Source organism: Hemicordylus capensis, chromosome 3, assembly GCF_027244095.1.
Source record: "Hemicordylus capensis ecotype Gifberg chromosome 3, rHemCap1.1.pri, whole genome shotgun sequence".
NCBI classification, from domain to species: Eukaryota; Metazoa; Chordata; class Lepidosauria; order Squamata; family Cordylidae; genus Hemicordylus; species Hemicordylus capensis.
In genome coordinates this window covers 303880156-303900507 of record NC_069659.1, presented here as the reverse complement: position 1 = coordinate 303900507, position 20352 = coordinate 303880156, and the positions used below count along the sequence as shown (strand labels likewise).

At 40.5% G+C, this 20352-nt stretch overlaps 1 protein-coding gene across 2 annotated transcripts in view; it reads right to left on the bottom strand.

Annotated features, from left to right (window-relative positions):
- The window catches only part of CLSTN2 (calsyntenin 2), a 650159-nt gene that overhangs the window by 172813 nt on the left and 456994 nt on the right, over window positions 1–20352 (bottom strand). For both annotated transcript variants that reach the window (XM_053308474.1, XM_053308475.1), the window contains 2 exons: window positions 16957–17152; window positions 8375–8583 (listed from right to left, as the gene is read on the bottom strand). In XM_053308474.1, coding sequence (XP_053164449.1) covers window positions 8375–8583; window positions 16957–17152 — 405 coding nt within the window. The remainder of the gene's footprint in view (window positions 1–8374; window positions 8584–16956; window positions 17153–20352) is intronic.

Genomic DNA, 20352 nt, shown 5'->3' with positions numbered 1-20352 from the left:
GAAGAAATGTTATTAATGAATTATTTTTCAAGTCTGAAAGAATATCCTCTTAAATGCTTGGAAGGAATCAACTTTCTGCAATTCCTCTAACTGCTGATACCACTTTTGGCTCAATTGCAAGCAACTGGTGTAAAACTGGACAAAACTGCTATGAGGAAAACTTGATCAGGCCATTTGACATGTGCTGTAACATGTACACAACATTGATTAATGTGTTATAATACAGGCTTTAAAGGATAATAACTCAGGAGATACCTAATGGATTATTTTCAAAAGTTAAAAAAAAATCACACACTGTCCCGTGCACCTGAATTTTGTGATACATTTAAAAGGACAAGCAAGGAAAGGGTAGGTAGGAAACCTTTGTTTGAATATAGGTCACTTACATGTGAAAAAGCAACTGCTTAAGAATCAATTTTCAAACTGCTGTAACTCACTTCTCAATAGACTGATACCAAAGTTGTGTCAGTTCAATCTGCCTGAAATTTGACAACTAGAGGACAGGCACAGGTAGAGTGCTTGTCTCCAAGTTGTCAAATTTCAGGCAGATTGGACAGATGGTTTGTATTTTATGACCAACAGAATGTTTGAGGTTTATAATGGTGGAAAGGTGGGATGCAGATTTACACCTCACCTCAAGGATACCGGCACTTATTTTGAATAAGAAAAGAAAGGATGGATAAAACCAAAGGCTTGTCGAGTTGAGCATCTTAATTGCCATAGTGGTCATACAGATCTTTGGGAAATCCAGAAGCAGGAGATGAAGGAATACCTCTTCTCCCATTGCTGCCCTGTAACTGGTATTTTGCCTACTGCCTCTGAATCTGGAGGTAGCACATGGCTCTTAGGTGTGTGGTATATTTCATTTCCCCCCTTTTGTCCCCACCCCCACTTTTTTTCTGGTGCTGCCACTGCTCCAGGTGAAATCACAACTGTAGAAGCCTTCTGCTTAAGGCACCTAGAAGGAGTATTTGAAATCAGGAAGTTCCAGGTGCCATAATCAGAAGGCTTCTACAGTTATGATTTCACCTGGAACAGAGGCAGCAACAGAAAAAATGGCGGGGGGCACAAAGGGGGAAAATAAATTTATGGGTAGGTGAGCTGTGTCCTACATAGAAATGGGGGATGGTGGAGGGGCAAGCCACTTTTCTGCCACCCCTAGCCACCTTTGGCCTTGAGACATCTTGCAAGTATTTATGGGTGACCCTGCCCACCCAAATTCCTTATTCAGTTTGGAATTAGTATCAATAAACCTTGTTGTTTTCCCTAAACATGGGAGCTGTTCTTTTTCCCTAGAGCCCAACTCCAAATTCAAAAACCTTATTGGACTCACAGTAATTTCCAGTTACCTTCCCAACACTCCCATAAACTTTCATACCCTGTAAACATCTAGGCCTTGCCCCATTCACTTCCTCAAATCTCAAGTGATACCTTGGCAAGGTATCTTTCTAGAAGTCTGCATTTTAAAAAAATATTATTTTATTTAACATATTTCTATACTGACCCAAACTTGCATCTTTGGGTGGTTTACAATTAAAATCATATAAACATTAAAATCATTTACATTGAAACCGTATAAAACCCAACATTAAAAATATGAAGAGTATAAATCTAATTAAAAGCCTAGATGAAGAAATATGTCTTCAGTGCCTTTTTAAAAGTTGCCAGAGATGGGGAGGCTCTTGTCTCAACTGGGAGCGCATTCCAAAGCCCAGGGGCAGCAACAGAGAAGGCCCGTCCCTGAGTTGCCACCAGACAAGCCGGTGGCAATTGTAGACATACCTCTCCAGATGATCTCAACAAGCGATGGGGCTCATGGCGAAGAAGACATTCCCTTATGATAGTGGTTATGAGTGTAAGCTTAAAAAAAGGAAATCTGCAGTTGTTTTAAGGATTACTGAGGATTCCTTTATCATATATAAACCATCTTGACCAAAATTATCTCTCTCTACTGCCTCTGTGGAAGGTCTAAGTTATTGAACTTTAAATGTTAAAAACAAAGTGAAGTGCTTCACAAGAGCAAAGTGAAGCATCTCGAGGTGGTTTGAGGGGAGAGCAGGCTTAGCTCGCTTTCTGTGCACACAAGCAAGGAGCCATCCCTGGCCAGCTGGATCGGCCGCCCACACGATTATTGGCTAAGTCATGGAGCCAGTAGGGGCAGTGGGGATTGGGAGCTGCACGGCCCCTGGAAGTCCCAGTATGCTCCACTCAAGTGCGTGGGGCATTCTGGGGAGACCCCTGAGGCCAAGAGGCTTGTTGGAGCCTCCAGGTCGGGGGTCTTCTTGTGAGTCACCACGGCATGGAGCCACGATCATAAGAACAGGGTTAGCAGAGCACTCGTTCTGCTAACCTCATATACTGTATGGGGAGGGGTATTTTTGAATGTTTGCTGCCAGGATGTGTGTGGCTTCCATTGCAGCAGATGACCACATGGAGCCTTAGCCCGGTTCTGCGCAGTCATGAGAATATCCTCAATATTTTAAAAAAATATTCTCTCCTTACAAATCTGAAATGAATAGAAACCAGCTAGAAATTCAAGATGAATTATATGCAGCATATACTCAGTTCTTCCTTTTAGAAATTCTGTATCATAGCACTGCTTCCAATAAAACATGGTTACACTAAACAGCTCTCATTTACTTAAACTCAATTTCAATCATCTTGATTGCCCCCCTCCATGCAATATTCCAAACATTTGTATTCCAGTCATGCTCTTGTAATGAGAGTAGGTATTCTCTTTACCACTATTTGCATTTTACTGCTGCTAACTGGTTATTATCCTCTGATGCTCAGTTGTGCATTATGAGGAAGCCACTCAAATAAAGAAGGATCCATGTCAAATGGGAAAAATTCTCCTATCTACAGCATGAAATGACTGCTGATAGGGGGCAAAACTATTCACATTTGGAGTGTGTAATTTCGGCAACACTCAGATAGAACTTCGGGGGGGGGGACGGTGGAGTTGTTCATAAATGGACATATTGGACGAGATTCAGACTAACAAAACACTGATGCACCTAACACACAGCAACACCTCTCTCTCTCTCTCTCTCTCTCTCTCTCTCTCTCTCTCTGGTGGGAGTTCATTGCTCTCCCTTCCCATTGTAACTTGACTGTGATTCTCAATAATATGTCCCTGAGGACTGCATGATGCTTGGGGGCATATTTTCAGGGATCACAGTCAGCTACAGAGGGGAGGGGAGAGAGACTAAAATTGCTTCTTTCCTGTAAAAACTGAGCAGCATCACTTCACACAAGCTTTGTTAGACTGAATGTTGGTCACTGAGACTTTAATTTAAAGGAAATAAAACCTTTCACCAAAGACAAGATGGTTCTTGTCTTTGAACCATCTCTTCAATATAATAAAAGGAAGTCAGCCTCTTTTTAATCTTAGCATGATGCTCCCATAAATCTCTTTGAAGATACCATAGCACTATACCTTGTACCCACTTGAAAGACGGGAGAGTATCCTTTATGCTGGGGGAACAGAGGTGCTGGATGAGTATTGTGTTCCCAGCTTTTTCCCTAAATTATTTTATACAAGGAGAAAATTTGGCATATTTCAGTGCTGAAGAGTGCACAGCCAATAAAGAATTGTGTAATAACATTGAGAGTTAATAAATGGACAGCATACATGGAAAGTCTATCAAAGGTATTATTGGTGATTTTCATCTTTTTTAAGGGATACATGAGCAAAAAATGGCAATGCTTGCAAAAAAGGGTATATTAGAACAATTACAGCTGTGCAAAGTAGAGGAATTCTGTCACAAACATATGCACAAAAATATTCTGCAGAGTAGTCAATTAATTTTAATTAATACACTACCTTGGGCAAAAGCTTAATGTACAGATGAAAAAATATTATTTGAGTGCTGATATATAGCCCTCCCCTAAATACCTTAGGGAAAATCTTGATCATATTTATTTATTTATTTGATATATTTATATTTAACCTATACCAGTATGTATGTGCATGAAATGGATGGTACATTCTGTTTCGAGCTTGAAACAAAACACAAAACAGCTAAATTGTTCTGTTGAAACAATGGCCGAGGCAGCTTTTTCAGTGGAACAAACTCAAAACATTTTGAGTGTTTTGGCTGTAGGGAACAATGGGAAACTCAAAATACCCCATTGTTTCCCATAGGTAGCTCCTTGGGACACCAAAGTGGGTTGGGTGATAGGGCATGATTCGTGCTACCCACCAGCCAACTCACAAATGAAATGGACAATAATGAACAGGCAGGCATGAAAGAGATAGTGGCCGCCTGAGTAGAGATTTCTTGTGGAAAAGACATTGCCTGTGATATAAAGAGATATACCAGTTAATATTTGCCCAAGAGAAAGAGGGGTTACCTTGAAACTGGCTCAGAACCCGGGTGCCTGTCGCGCACTGGCACTTCTACAGAGTGTTTCCAGATTCACAAAGTGTTACCAGCTATTTCTACTTGAAACTTTTATGGAGTGGAATCTGTAATTCTTGGCACTTCCACAGAGCGATATTTACCATCTTATTTGAGGATACCCACACCGGTGGATTGGACTTTTTGATACAGAGTACATTGTTTGTTCCTTTATGACCCATTGGGCATTTATTAAGTTTGCATATATTGATAATGGTGGTTATCATTCTATGTATCCAATTCACTTGCTTTCTCCTGATGTATGCATATATGTGAACCTATAGTTGACTTAGATTATTTAAGCTATGTACATTTATTTATGTCTGTATATTTAATATTTTGGGATTTTGTATATTCTGTTGTTCATTTTTACTATTTACAGTGTTGTGATTGTTTCATAATGTTGATTTTGATTTATGTATTATAATGTTTTCCGTTTATACATTATGTTTTTGGCACTTCAGGGGAAGCAATTTCCTTTATGATGCTTTATCCAGGCATTCTCTCTAAAGAGTCCATTGTATTCTTCAGACTTTTATGCATTGGTCTGACACGGGGTATTTCTTCATTTTTGGTCCTGCTGAAAGAGAGCCAGCATGGCTTCTGCAAAGGTAAACCTTGCCTCACTAACCTTTTGGAGTTGTTTGAGAGTGTCAGCAGGCATGAGAATAAGAGTAATCCAGTCAACATAGTTTACTTGGACTTTCAAAAAGTTTTCGACTAAGTTCCTCATCAAATACACTTGAGAAAACTCAGCAGTCATGGGATAAGGGGACAGGTTCAATTGTGGATTGGTAACTGGTTGAGGGACAGGAAAGAGAGCGTAGGTATAGATGGACAGATCTCTAAATGAGTGGGGTCCCCCAGGGATTAGTGCCTTTTAATCTGTACTGGGATTAGTGCCTTTTAATTTATGCATAAATGATCTAGAAGTTGCGGTGAGCAGCGAGCTGGCCAGATTTGCAGATGACACCCAACTATTTGGGGTAGTGAAATCCAAAACAGAATGTGAGGAGCTCCAAAAGCATCTCTCCAAACTGGCCAAGTGGGAGACAAAATGGCAGATGCAGCTCTGTGTTAGCAAGTGTAAAGTGATGTTTATTGGAGTAAAAAACCCCAACTTCACAGATATGCTGATGGGATCTGAGCTGTGAGTGACTGACCAGGAGAGAGATCTTTGGGTCATAGTGGACAGCTCATTGTAAGCGTTTACTCAATATGTGGAAGCTGTGAAAAAGGCCAATTGCAATCCTTAGGAATGGGCTTGGAAATAAAACTCCTAATTTCATAATGCCCATAAACAAATCTATAGTCTGGTTACATTTGGAGTGCCGTGTAAAGTTCTGTTACACCATTGCTCAAAAGGGACATTATAGAACTGGAGAAGGTGCAGAAGAGGGCAACCAAGATCATCAGGGGCCTAGAGCACCTTCCTTACGAGGCAAGGCTATACCACCTTGGCCTTCTTAGTTTAGAAAAAAGATGACTGAGGGTGACATGCTAGAGGTCTATAAAATTATGCCTGGTGTGGAGAGAATAGATAGAGATAATCTTTTCTCCCTCTCTCATAACACTAGAAACAGGTGTCATCACATGAAACTGACTGTGAAGAAATCTAGAATTGACAAAATGAAGTACTTTTTCACACAATGCATTAACCAATCGAATATTCTGCCACAAGACGTGGTGACAGACACCAGCTTGGATGGCTTTAAGAAGGGCTTAGATAAATACATGGAGGACAAATCTATCAATGGATACTAGTCTGAGGACTATGGGCCACCACTAACCTTAGAGGCAAGATGCCTCTAAATAGCAGTTGCAGGATAGCAACAGAAAGAGAGTGGGCATGCCTTCAGCTTCCCAGAGATATCTGGTAGGCCACTGTGTGAAACAGGATGCTAGAATAGATAGGCCTTGGACCTGATCCAGCTGGGCTGTTGTTATATTCTTGTGCTATTAGGTGCATTATAAAGAGAGATTAGTTTTTGAATCAAATCATAAATCTTCAAAAGATATTCAGTGCCATACTATGATGTGATGATGAATGGTCTACTTATTCCTTGCTCTTCCCCTTGGGCTAAACATTTCGGATTACATGCAGCTGATAAAAAGGTAGCAAGAAACAGAAGCAAATGCATAGAAGGCATATTGTTTCCCAGAATACATGAAACTAATTTTGGATTACAGGAAGTGGTTGTCAGAGAAACTAGCAATCTAGACAATTTACTTCTGAGAAATCCACTACATTTCTCTATTCCTTTTTATTGCAATAAGCCTCATATGTTGTAATATTCATTACAATTGTGTTTATTCAATCTCAAAATGTATTGCATTCATTCTCTATTTCAGTGGGACAATCAGCTGTATTTTTCCTAACTTCAGTGCTTCTCAGTGAATAGAAATAACATATAAATGCATTCCAGGATCTTTAAAAGACATGAGACCTTGTAAATTTCAAACAAGAGTCTGGATAAACATAAATAAATAAATAAATAAATAAATAAATAAATAAATAAATATACATACATATACACAAACACACACACACAACTTATCTACTTTGGTGCCCCCATGATGTGCTATTTTTTTAAAACAACAACTATTTACCATTAGTTGAATGGTAAATAGAAGTTTTTTAAATGGTACATCATGGGGACAACAAAGCAGACCCCTGGTCTATTTTGGTAGGCTGGTCACCAGGTGGAAGAGCATCCAAGTGGGGCAGACTTTGCTAAAAGACTTTTGCCCCAGAATTTGGCAGAGTGGTGGTGAAGAGAGCAGGACCATTTTTGACTGGGTTAGGAAATAGCTAGAGTTCACAGTTAAAAGATAAAATGGTGATGGGGTGGGGGGGGGAGTACACAAAAGGCTGGGGTCTTTGGGAACAGTACTAGAACTGGATTTCAGATGCATTTAGCAAAATGAGCCTCTCTTACCAATCCAATCTTACACATTTTCTGAATAATATGCTGGGGCAACAAATAATAATTTGGGGCTAGGTGGGGGGCGGGATCAATAATAGAAGCTGGATTTCAGAGTAATTAGTCCTGCAAAACCAAGTCAGGTTCTCCTAAACACAAGTACCCACATACAATCTCACAATAATATGGGATTGATATGAGAGTAATATGAGGGAATAACAATGATGGGGTAATGTCATGTCACACCAAAACAGAATTAAAATATTTGGCTAAAGATAAACTCCAACAATCTAATAGAAAAACAGTCCTGAAATTAATATCCTAATGCAACCAAGTGTTCTTTTTTAATACAAAGCCAAGATCTAAAAACTTTCTTCTTGCTGATCCCAAGGGAGCAACAACAGCAAGTGACCATATGTCACCTCTGTGTTTTATATTCCTAAATATATTTCTTCCCATAGAAGGATAATTGTGCTTACACAAGGGATCTTTCTGCTTCCAGAAAGGGTCCTTGAAGAAGCACAACTATCCTTCCATCAGAAGAGTTTCCCGTGATGGAGCAGTGCTCTCCAGAAGGTCAGTATACAACCCTTTGGTCAAAATGTAACTGAACTGGAGTATTTCAATTGTCATTTTTCTCCCTAAAGTTTTTCACACTCAGCTTTTAGTTTGCATCTTCTCCAGAATGGAGGGGGTGCATTCATATATCGACCACATTTACCCCAAAGTCCTGCAAGCAATCGGGGAGCACTTCACACACATTTTGGGGTTTTCACTGTTCCTTAACTGAATGAAACAACTGCAAGTAATGAATGGGATCTCAATAGGACAGAATGGATCACTGTTAACTTGGGGTTCATTTGTGTGTATTGTATTCAGCTCAGCACAAACCAAAGAACTGAATCTGTTGTGCTTTTCTATTCAGCTGAAACTGAAAGCACACCCCTAGTCAATAGGCATAAAGTGTTTTCTAGGAGTCACTGTAATTGAACTTATTTACAGAACATGTGGTCCCGTAATTGTAACAGTGTGATAGCAAGAACTTACCATTTCTGTCAATAGCAAATGGAACATCAGTTGTGACAATTTCATAATTGCATATTTGGCTGTATTGAGGAGAACAATCCTCATCCATGGCTTCCACTTGTAAAACATTGTCATAGATGTTCCCCTCTGTCACAGTAGCCTTGTAGGATGTTTCCTTAAAGGTGGGTGAAAATTCATTAACATCCTTTACCTGTATATGGACTACAGCCCTAAAATGTGAAGAAAGAGAAGTTATTAATACAGTGCAAATATCAATTGTTTTTCCAAACCCACTGTAAAGTCACATTGGCTGACATCCAAAACAGCATACTGCTGTGCTCCTAACATCCAGTGACACACTTTGCTAGCTTCACATAATTGCATGCTGTTCCTGAAGTGTGGTGTTTTTGCACTTTTGCACAAGACCACAAACTCTGGAATGTGCCTATGCTCCAGAAGTGCTAAGTGGAAACATGTCACTTGACCCTCAGTGATGTGTGTCTGCTCAAATCGAGCACTTCCTATGTGCTCCAACAAAAATCTGTTATCTTGTGCAAAAGTGGCCTTGTATTGGGGAGAGTGTGCAACAGTGCTGCATGCCACCAGATTAGGGATGTGCAGAATGTTTTGAGCTTGAAATGTTCAGACTCAAAATGGGCCATTTTGAGTGTGTCAAACTCGAAACAGAATTCCATTCAAATGAAGGGCCTATTTTGAGCTCATAACAACATAAGAACAGCCCTGCTGGATAAGGACCAAGGCCTACTAGTCCAGCATCCTGTTTCCAGAGTGGCCTACCAGATGCCTCTGAGAAAACCACAGGCAAGAGGTGAGGGCACACCTGCTGTTGCTCCCCAACAACTGGTATTCAAAGCCATCTTGCCTCTGAGGCTAGAGGTGGCCTATAGAGGTGGCCTATAGCTAACAAACTAGTATCCATTGATAGACTCATCCTCCATTAATGTGTCCAAGCCCCCTTTAAAGCCATCCAAGCTAGTGGCCATCACCACATTCCATGGCAGTTAATTTCATAGATTAATTATTCACTATGTGAAAAAGTACTTCCTTTGTTCAATCCTAAACTCCCTGGACCTCAGTTTCATGGGATAAGTCCTGGTTCTAGGAGATACCCCCGCTAACTGAGCAACAAAACACCTTATAAATTGGTGATTCTCTTATATTTAGCGGGGGGAGAGCAACTGGACTTATCCAACCCCAGCACAGCATCCCTCCAGTGGCTGTTTCTGGTATCTGCCATGTTTCTTTTTAGATTGTGAGCCCTTTGGGGACAGGAGACCATCTTATTTATGTCTTATTTATTTTTCTATGTAGCTTTGAGAGCTTTGGTTGAAGAGTGGTATATAAATATTCATAGTAGTTGTAGTCATGTGAGGGAGGCAGAAAAATTCGCTCTGTGCACTCTCTCTACTCCATGCATAATTGTATACACCTCTATCATGTATCCCCATTGTCACCTCTTTTCCAAACTAAAAACCCTTTTCCAAACTAAAATGCAGATTCCCTGCTCTAGACGTTAGGAACAGCAGTATGCTACTCTGGATACTGCTGTAAACGGCTATTCCATTGTTTACAATAACTTCATCTATTGTGTGTTCATAATAAGATGGAGTAAAAATGATCTCTTCTGAAAGCAAACAATCCAAAGAAGAAGGGGAAATAGGGATGTGAAATGCAAAGGTCAAAACATTAATGTGAACAATTTTAAGAAACAGATTAAACTGTCTGCTTTGAGTGGATGGTCTCTTGAAAACAGTTCATTCAAAAGTACTTGACTTTCCATTTAACTGGTGTATATTATGTTCACTCCTCTGCACTTAAGCACATCAATTAAACAATGTGTTATGCAAAATGAAACAGCAGGAGGATATAAACAATTATTAAACATTCACCAGTTTAAATCAGGTACAAGGCAGTAGACTTCTCTCTATTGGGAACAGTTATAAGAATAAGATTCAGATACCCATATAGTTCCTTAAACAGATGGAAAAAATCACTGAGGGAAGAGAATGCTAGCAGAAAAATGATGGAAGGGAACTGTGTTTAGCTTTACTCTACTCCTCCCACCCCATTGCCCAACCTTTTTCCTGGCAGCCATTCCCACAAAAACATTCCAACAATTCCTACTTGTAAGTACTGCATGAGGAGGGACAGTCTGAAAATCTCCCTACACACACACACACACACACAACAGAGGAATGGCATACTTAATGGGGATGAGGTGTGCATGCACAATATTTCTCCTCAAGTGATTCAGTGAGCTGGTCAGGTGGTATCATCCAAAACAGTGGATATGTTAGCTTAGAGCTTTTGACAAAGAATTTGACTGCTTTTAAATAGATATGTACAAAATGTTTCAATGTCAAAACATTTTGAAGTCAAAACATTTCAACTTGAAATGGGCCAGATATCTATCTGTCTATCTATCTGTCATCTAATACTCGTCACTAATATCATGTGTGGCAGCTCACGTGAGAGTTTGTGAGCTACCTGCAGAGGGGAAAAGCGAATGGGCAGAATGGATGGATAGGCAAGAGAGCGGCACTGGGAAAAGTGAGAAGGTGGAAGCAACGGGGTGTGTGAAGAAAGCGGTGCTGGGGAAAGTGGTGGGGTGTGTGTGTGAAGAAAGAGGCAGTGGTGGTCGGCAGGGCAAGAAAGTGGTGGAGGCAGCCAGAAAAAGCAGTTGGCCAGGTGGCCAGCAAGAGGGGAAAAAACACTGGAGGGAGGAGGGCTGAGAACGAGGGGCTGAGAAGTAGAGGCGCAGATGCTCTGTGCTCAGCCCAGCTAGTTTGGAGTATTTTGAGCTCAAAACTGCACATTCCTTCAATAAAGGGCCTGTTTAGTGCTTGGAACAAAACAATCCTGTTTCAGTTAGAAACATTTTGACATTTTGAGCACCATTTTGGAAGCCTGTATTTCCCTTGCTGATTAGTTTTCTGGTACTGGCTTCAAACTGGCTTGTTATCTCCTTGCTTCTTAGTTGGCTTGTGTTCATACAAATGAAGTGTTGTCATGTGAAACTGTGTCCCTTTTGTGGTGGGGAGAGGCGGGAAGGGGGAACACAAAAAGAGTTTCTAAATGTATTCAAATGGACAGGGAGGCAGAAAGAGTCCTTATAGTGTGCCTCTCTTGAAAAGGATACATCAGGAGATGAGGAAGGAATCGAGGAAGTTTTGATTTTGTAGTTTTCTCAGCATCAAGTATAATATGCAGTGCTATTGCTGCTACAACTATCTGGTTTTGCTGGATCTCAGATAGACAAAGGCAGAACCTTTGTGCCTTCCTTCCTTGAACTGTAGTTTGTTTTGCTTGCAAATTAGTATTGTGGTGAGAAATGGACAGTGGAAGCTGTGTGCGCATGTGTAATATTTCTTTGTGATTGCTGTAATGAGCTCCTTGTCTGGGCTTGAGACTAACTAGTGCTTCATGTTGCCCAACAGCTCGATTTTAGGGTAGCCCAGAAAGCACCCCCTATGTGATTGTGCTAACTATATGGGCCTGTGGTATCATGGTCTCCATTTTAGATGCTGCAGTTCATGGGCTCATGAAGCTTTCACCTGCCTGGGTTTGGCAAGAACCTCAGCTAGTTCTCAGCATAAGCTAAGAGTGGGGCAATGCGGCACTTATATTTGTGGTATGATAAAAGCAAACTGCATAAAGACTTTCTTAATCACTATGTAAGAAGGAGTCTGATGGGAGTGTGGGCAAAGTATAAAAAATGGTTGGAATGTAATACCCATTATGGGTATCCCCGATTGAGGCTTTGGCACGTAAAGAGACAAATATGCAATCTGAATGGGGTACCTATAGGGATTTGTTATGTTTTCAAGAGAAGGGCTATAAATTAAAAATAAATAAACGAAGTACAAAATTTGGTTAGTAATTGGAGGAGACAAGAAATATGAAGTGGTTAAAATGACTATGATAAAATGGGCTCAAGATGTGGGTCATAATATAGATATGGCTACTTGGGAAAAAATATGGAAAACTGATTTAAAGTTTACCGCATGTTATACTTTAAAAGAAAATTATTATAAGATGATGTATAGGTGGTAGCATTAATGTATAAAAATGTTTCAGACAAATGTTAGAAATGTGGACAATGTGAAGGAACTTTTTTCCATATGTGGTGGTCATGTGGGAAGGCAAAGGCTTTTTGGGATATGATATATAATGAGTTGAAGAAAAAAATTTAAATGACATTTCCTAAGAGGCCAGAATCCTTCCTGCTGGGAATAAACCAAGGAGAGTTTTCCAGAAGAAATTTAACATTTTTAATGTATGAAACCATGGCGGCTAGGATAGTATATGCGCAGAAATGGAAAGACAATAAAATGCCCTCAAAAGAAGACTGGTTGATAAAAATTTTGGAATATGCTGAGATGGCAAAGCTTACAGCACTTATAAGAGATGAAAATTTGGAATCTTTCAAAGATTGGGAACCATTTTTACTTTACTTAAAGAACTATTTTTGTAATATGGACTTTTCATCAGGGTTTGAAATATAGTAATAACAGCAGGTTGGGTTGGGTAAAATCGATTAGTAAAGTGGAGCATCTATGTTTTGAATTATTATAGCAATGGTTTATATGTATAGTTAACGTGAACCATGCAGATAGGTAAGTGGGAAGTCAATATTTACTTAATTAAATGAATGAAGGTAATTTGAATGTAAAGCTATTGTAAAAGCCAATAAAATTTAAAATGCAAAAAGAGTGGGGCAATGTGCCCCAAGGTCAGAATACTGGAGACTATATGAGATGCCCCCACTCTTCTCTTTCAGAAGAGGAGGCAGTAGCTGGTGAGCAAACTCAAATTCTCTCTCCCACAGGAGATAACAGGGAAGCACTCTTCGAGAAGCTCACAGATAATTGGTAAATTCCTAACCCATTTTAAATTAGCAATTTAGCTGGCAAAGACTCAGGGAAATGGGCACATCAGAATTGGAGCTGTGTAATCTATACACCTGGGAGCCATCCTTTTCTTCAGACAGTCCAGCAGCTCTATTCAACACATCTGCATTACTTTACCTATGCCTTTGTCAGACAATTTACATTCAAAGTGACTAATGCCACACAGCAAAGAATATCTTTGATGTACATGGAATCTGCCACCTTCAGGGTGGGTAGCATGGCTTGGAAATTGCCTCAGGGCATATTTCAAGGTATATTGACTTCTAGCTGAAGCATATGTTTTTGGAATCTGCTTGGATCACTATCCTACAGAGTCTCATATTGGTGAGTGGTAGCCCTTTGCTCCTCATCTCTCTTCCCCACTTTTCTGCCTATTTCTCTGCAAGAAGAGGCCAACCAATGTGCAACTTTGGTTGCACCAACAGACCAGGGAAGTATAGGTAAAATAACGTCTTGCTCTTCTAAATCTCCTCATAACATCGCTCCTTTCTCTACCTCCCTGCTTTTCAAGTCAGACTCTTGTCAAGTACCTTAGCCAAGCCGATTGCTCTCTAATTAGGAATTCCGCTAAATTTATGCCAGTTATATTCTTGCCTGGAATATCATTTAAGATTTATTGCCTTAACTAACTGGACATTTTCATTCTATACCCCCGTATACCCTTAATAAAATTGTTGTGCTGTATTTCTGTCTCCTCATCTTTCCCAAAGCATCAAGCTTCCTCATATTTGATGCTGGAATCAAACTGCTCCCTCTCGCCAAGCTAATTCCGAACTCCAAACCAAAAGCATTATCGAGGTATCTAGCCAGCATCTTGAGGAAGTTCTGATAACATCCACTTACTACTCTGCTCTGCTCTGCAATCTGCATTGCAAGGTATACTCAGTCAAAATGTGGCTGAATGTGGCTGAATGGGGAGGAGAGCTGGTCTGGGGAGGAGAGCTGGTCTTGTGGTAGCAAGCATGACTTGTCCCCATAGCTAAGCAGGGTCTGCCCTGGTTGCATATGAATGGGAGACTTGATGTGTGAGCACTGCAAGATATTCCCCTCAGGGGATAAAGCCGCTCTGGGAAGAGCAGAAGGTTTCAAGTTGCCTGCCTGGCTTCTCCAAGATAGGGCTGAGAGAGATTCCTGCCTGCAACCTTGGAGAAGCCGCTGCCAGTCTGTGAAGACAATACTGAGCTCTGACTCAGTATATGGCAGCTTCCTATGTTCCTATGTTCTCTAGTTGAACTTTTCGCTATGCTTGCTGCTAATGATGCAGTTGCGGTAGCTGTTGCAATGTTAGGAAGTAAGGAGTCATAATTGTGTGTGAAAGAGCAACTTGTGCCAATGATTACTGCAGCGCAGGCACTGTGGCTAGCAGTGTATTCTGTGTCAGTGGTCATCTTTGGACTGTGTTTGAAATGTGTGTTCTGTGTTGGGAGGGACAGATTCCCTTTTACTGTGTGGTTCTGCAGTGTTTTTCAAGGCAGAGTAGCAAAATGAATTTCAAATTGCAATGCAAAACTTGTGTGAACTCTTGGACTGCAGCTTGTTGCAGCCACAGGGAACAATGGGGAAACTCAAAACACTCCATTGTTCCCCATTGGCAGCTCCTATGGACAACAAAGTGGGTTGTGTGGTAGGGCCTGATGGGTGCTACCTACCATGCAACCCACAAAAGAAATGGACAAGCATGTGATATTTTTTTAACCTTTCCTTAAAACCCCCATAGGATCCAATGGGGGTTCGGGGGAGAGGTTAAAATTGTGTTTAAAAACACCTGCTTGCCCATTTCTTTTGTGGATTGGTGGTAGGTAGTACCCTTCATGCCCTACCTCACAACCTACTAGGAGCTACCCATGGAGAACAATGGGATGTTTCATTCCCCCCCCCCACATTGTTCCCTATGGCCAAAACACTTGAAAAGTTTCAAGTTTAGTTTCGTCAAAAGGGCAGCTTCTACCGCTCTTTCAATGAAACGTTTCAGCCATCTGCATTTTGTTTTGAGCTTGAAATAAAATGCAAAATTGGTTTCATGCACATCCCTACTTTTAAATGCTCTGAGAATTTAAGCAATTTGGCAAGCTAAGCTGAGTAAACAGTTGAGTTAAAAAAAAATACAAAATACAAAACTTGCTAAGACTCACCAATTAAAGGAAAAAATAATACACACACTCTCCAGACAGCTTAGTTACTATTTATTAATGTCTAGAAACATCAATACAAGCTAGTCACAAACATATAGCTGTTTTAGCCTATGATGATCAATGTTTCAACTTCGTCTTGCATTGCAAATTAGAACCTTTTCTTTCTTTTTCTTTTTATTGTACCTGTTATTTTGAAAACACTAAAGAAATTATTTGCTATATACTGTGATGTGGCACCCCAATGTGTTGATGTATTAGATAGAAATAAAAATGTTTAAAAGAAAGAAATATGTAGTAAAACCTTTCTATGTCTTCTTGTCATCATGCTGTGGCTGATGCTGGCAAAGCTGTGAAAATATATGTGGTGATGTCAGGACATCAGTAATTTACTAAGTAGGAAGCACTTGGCATTTCCATTTGCAGTAGTAGACTTGTGATCCTGGTAACATGTAGTCATTGCTCAGATTTTCAGTTTAGGCAATGACTTTGTCCTAGTCCCATCTTGACAAGTATATCTTTATCGTTGCGTCCAATGATAAAGGGGAGGAGAGCTGCTCTTGTGGTAGCAAGCATGACTTGTCCCCATAGCTAAGCAGGGTCTGCCCTGGTTGCATCTGAATGGGAGACTTGATGTGTGAGCACTGCAAGATATTCCCCTCAGGGGATAAAGCCGCTCTGGGAAGAGCAGAAGGTTTCAAGTTCCCTCCCTGGCATCTCCAGGTAGGGCTGAGAGAAATCCTGCCTGCAACCTTGGAGAAGCCACTGCCAGTCTGTGAAGACAATACTGAGCTAGATGGACCTATGGTCTGACTCAGTATATGGCAGTTTCCTATTCCTATGTTTCCTATGTCCTTGGACATTTCCATACAGCTGTACACATACACTTGTAGATCTGGAATGGATTGTGCAACACTTTCCACCTCTGTTGCCAGATTTGGCTTTTTTAAAGCCAAATTTTGGGTTATGGCCCATTTGACTCACGAGTATACCCCTGAGGTTCTGGCCACCCTGCTTTCCACTTGTGTACATAGTCTAATACTATAATATTTATCTGAATTAATCTGAATCCCTCAAATATTGAATTCAAAGATCACCACATAGATCCACTTTCTCTATAGCTACTTTACAACAGAAATAGGAACATATCGCAGTGCTACAGGAATGCTGCAAATGTGAAAGGGTACATAAAGAAACAAACACATGCAGTATGAATTGATTAAATGAAGATCAATTAACACCAAGCTCTTATGTTTCTAAAAGCAGCTGATCTATTTAGTGGTGGGGTGGCGGAAGGTAAATAGATACTGCAACAGCATTCTGTCTAAGCCAGAGTCCGATTAAGACCTTTAAAGCTCCTGTTGATAGCTGGTAGAGAGAGCAAGGAAAAGAAACAGATTGAACAATCAACTCCTGTAATAAAGCATTTTGTTTTCATTTGCTTTCCACTAGCAGTGGCTGGTAAAGCATTAAAGGGAGTTCTTCAGCCTGAATTGTAAATACATGCCACAGCCCATGCCTCCTTCTCCCTGTTGTTACTAACTTGTGAGATTTCTTCCAGTTTGTTCCACTAGGACCTCCACCACAGTCATACGCCTGGATGATGAATGTGTACTCCTTTTGCAGTTCACAGTCAATTGGACTTCTTGCTCGAAGACGACCTTCTCCAGATGTCTTGTTTAACACTACAGCTTCAAAGGGCATTTCCTGTCCATGGATTTTAAATGCACAGATTTCACCTGTAAGGAATAAACAGAACACAAATTATATGGTTGTCAGGAAGACTGATTTATACACTGCTGTTCAAATGATACTGAGCATTGTGACACCCACAGGTTTGTAAAAGACAGATAATATGGGAAATGTTCAAGTGCAACCATAGAGAACAGCTCCAGCTAACACCAAAGGGTTTGTCAATAATGAAACAAAGAGCAGTAATGAGATAACAGTAGAAATGAAGACATGTTTTACAGTTCCTTTCTATCTGCTAATGGCTTAGAAAGCACAGGGCTAATGAATATTCATTAGTCAATAAGGCTGGACTTCTGTACACGGCATTACTCAATGTATTTCCTAAATTATTCATAATTCTACTACTGATTCCCAACTTTCTCTTGCTATGCTGGAAGAAATAAAATCCAAATTATGTTTTTAAAATTAATCAAAACCCATCCTGTATAGTATGCTATGTGGTATTTTCTGATCACAGAAACTGTTTCCCCCTATATTAGTACTTGAAAATGTTCCAGTGACAACACTCAGCTGTTGCTTATCCAAATATTTATGTACACATAGTGGGATTATATACTAACTACTATGTTACTGTGGTTACTTTACTTAACAAGTTCATAAATTCTTATTCTCAAAGAAAGCCAGCATGGTGCAGTGGTTAGAGTGCTGGACTAGGAGTGGGGAGACTCAAATTCAAATCCTCATTCAGCCATGAAACTCACTTGGTGACTTCTCTCTCAGCCTAACCTAGCTCACAGGGTTTTTGTGAGGAGAAACAAAATCACATACACCGTTCTGGGCTCCTTGATGGAAGAACAGGCTATAAATATAATAAATGAATAAATAAAACAAAATAAATGACCCTATGAGAAAATTCCCTGTCTGCTCAGGCTAGAGCATGTAATTTACACACAATTCTACACAGATCCAGCAAATTATATAAGCCCATTTCCGGTGTTATTGCACAAGTACAGTGTAGAAGAGAGCATATATAACATAACCCACAGAGTCTATGGAGCATGTAGGCATACACAATCGTATGCCAACCATTCTCACACCAATCAACACATGCTCTGCAATGAAGCTATCACCCCTGCCTTGATCAGAGTAACGATATGTTGTAGAAACAAGAGGCACTTCGACACTCACTTTGGTTTTGAGAGTTGAAGAGTGTGTTTGATCCCTATAACTTAAAGTGAAATCCTGCTCACCCATGTGACTGTGCTCTTCCTGATGTACAGGGAGACATGAAGCAGCAGACCAGGTCACAGCATGGTAAAGAGAAACCTTCTGCTCCTCTGACTGGAGCACTGAACAATTGAGGTCCTGTGCATATGCAGGGTACTCTTCCAAGAGTAAACATAAATTTCTGACATGGTCATGGGTCAACAGCATCCAAATTCAAACCTGGGATATGGTTTTCCAACCCTACATTCTTGCTGTGCATAGTTAGAACAAAAAATGTGGACTTTAGCTGGTGGCTCAGTTTACCCGGTATGTTCAAAAGATAAGTTGGTAAGTATAAATAAGTCAAAATATAATTTGATTCCATTTTTACCAGTTTGGCCAGTCCAAGTTGACCATGCCACCTGACCATTTCTGAGACTGTGCACATGCCTTCAGGAAGAGAACTGCAGAGATCAGGAAGCAAGGCAACTGGTGAACACGATGAGAAGAAGGAAAAGTGGATACTTTTCATGGAACTCACCTCTGCTCTCTCTGTATTTATCACTCAATGGCAACACCACATCTGTTATAGCCCTTACACACTGCCAGTGTCACTAATGGGCAAGTTAGAGGAGAGGACAGTAAGGAGGTTTATCCTTTTACATGAAATAGCATATTGGGATCACATGTACACTTCCCAGGAAAGACAGAGCTGTACTTTATATCGGAATAAGTTTTGGATAAGCACAATTATGAAACAAGAAAATATGAAGACTGAACATTTTAGGGAAAGCATGTGTAATAATATGCTGCTAAAAGTTTTTTTTTGGGGGGGGGGGACCCACTGGGCATATTTTTCCATATTATCAACTGAAATAATTTAGTGTAAGCATTTCCCGCAGCTATGATTTATTGGAAAAGATATACAAAACCTCATGCATGCATATTTCAATAGTTCCCTAAACATTTAATATAATGAAAGGATTGTGACTAAAAAAAGATCCCAGCTGCTGAGCTGAAATATATGTGCATATATACTGTCTCAAACTCCAACGTTTCTCTGATAAAAGGTTTGATCAGAGCTCTACTGTGCACAGATTGGCATGCAGAGATCATATTTATGCAGAAATCATAAAGAGACTCTCCTGGCACCTACACTAAAATCCTTTCTGGCACTATCCAAAACCCTTTTTATTCTTCCAGGCCCTTTCAGTGTTTTAATTGTGCTGCTCTTATAACAGTTGTTTTACCATTGATGCTTTATTTGCAAATTGCCTTGAGAAACTTGTTGAAAAGTAGTATATAAATACCCCAAATAAATAGATCTCAGCTTTGCCATGCACCACAGTGCTGAGGGCAGATCTTAATGGGACATTAAGATTAGGGCTGTGCACAAACCTATTTGGAGGCCCTTTTACAGTCCTCTGAACAGGTTCGAACACCAGGTGGTTTGAAGGTTCAAAGGCAGGGGGGATAACGTTAACGGCAGGAGATGGGGCACTTACCATCCCTCCACATTTCCCCCACTGGCACTCACTTAAAAACTGGTCCGGTGGGGTGGCAGCGTACTTCCCTGCTGCTCCATCCTCTCCTCGGACCGGGAGTAAGTGGAAGTAGCCAGTGTGCGTGTGCATGTTGGGGGCACGTCAGGGTGCGCCCATTTCTTGCGTGTGCAGGGAGTCATTTTCTGTGTCAATACTTCCCTCCTGCCTCACTAACTGGCCCAATTTGGGGCCAATTGTTGTATTCATAAACATTAGTAAATATCTGTAGGATAAAGGGTCCTTGGTTTTCTTTTCAAGGAAACCCAAGGCACCCATGACCTGACCTATGAAAACTAGTAGTAGATTTTTTATTCTTTTTCTGGTCACCCAGGCCACACAGAGGCCCATTGTACAGGTACGGCAGCCTCCAAAATGGCCACTGCACCGTGGGAAAGGCCCAAACTGGCCAAATAAAGGCCAAACAGGGCCATTTTTGAAGGAAGAAAGGCTGGTGAGGGAGAAAGGGAACCTCTGCAGACCCCACCACAACGATTCAG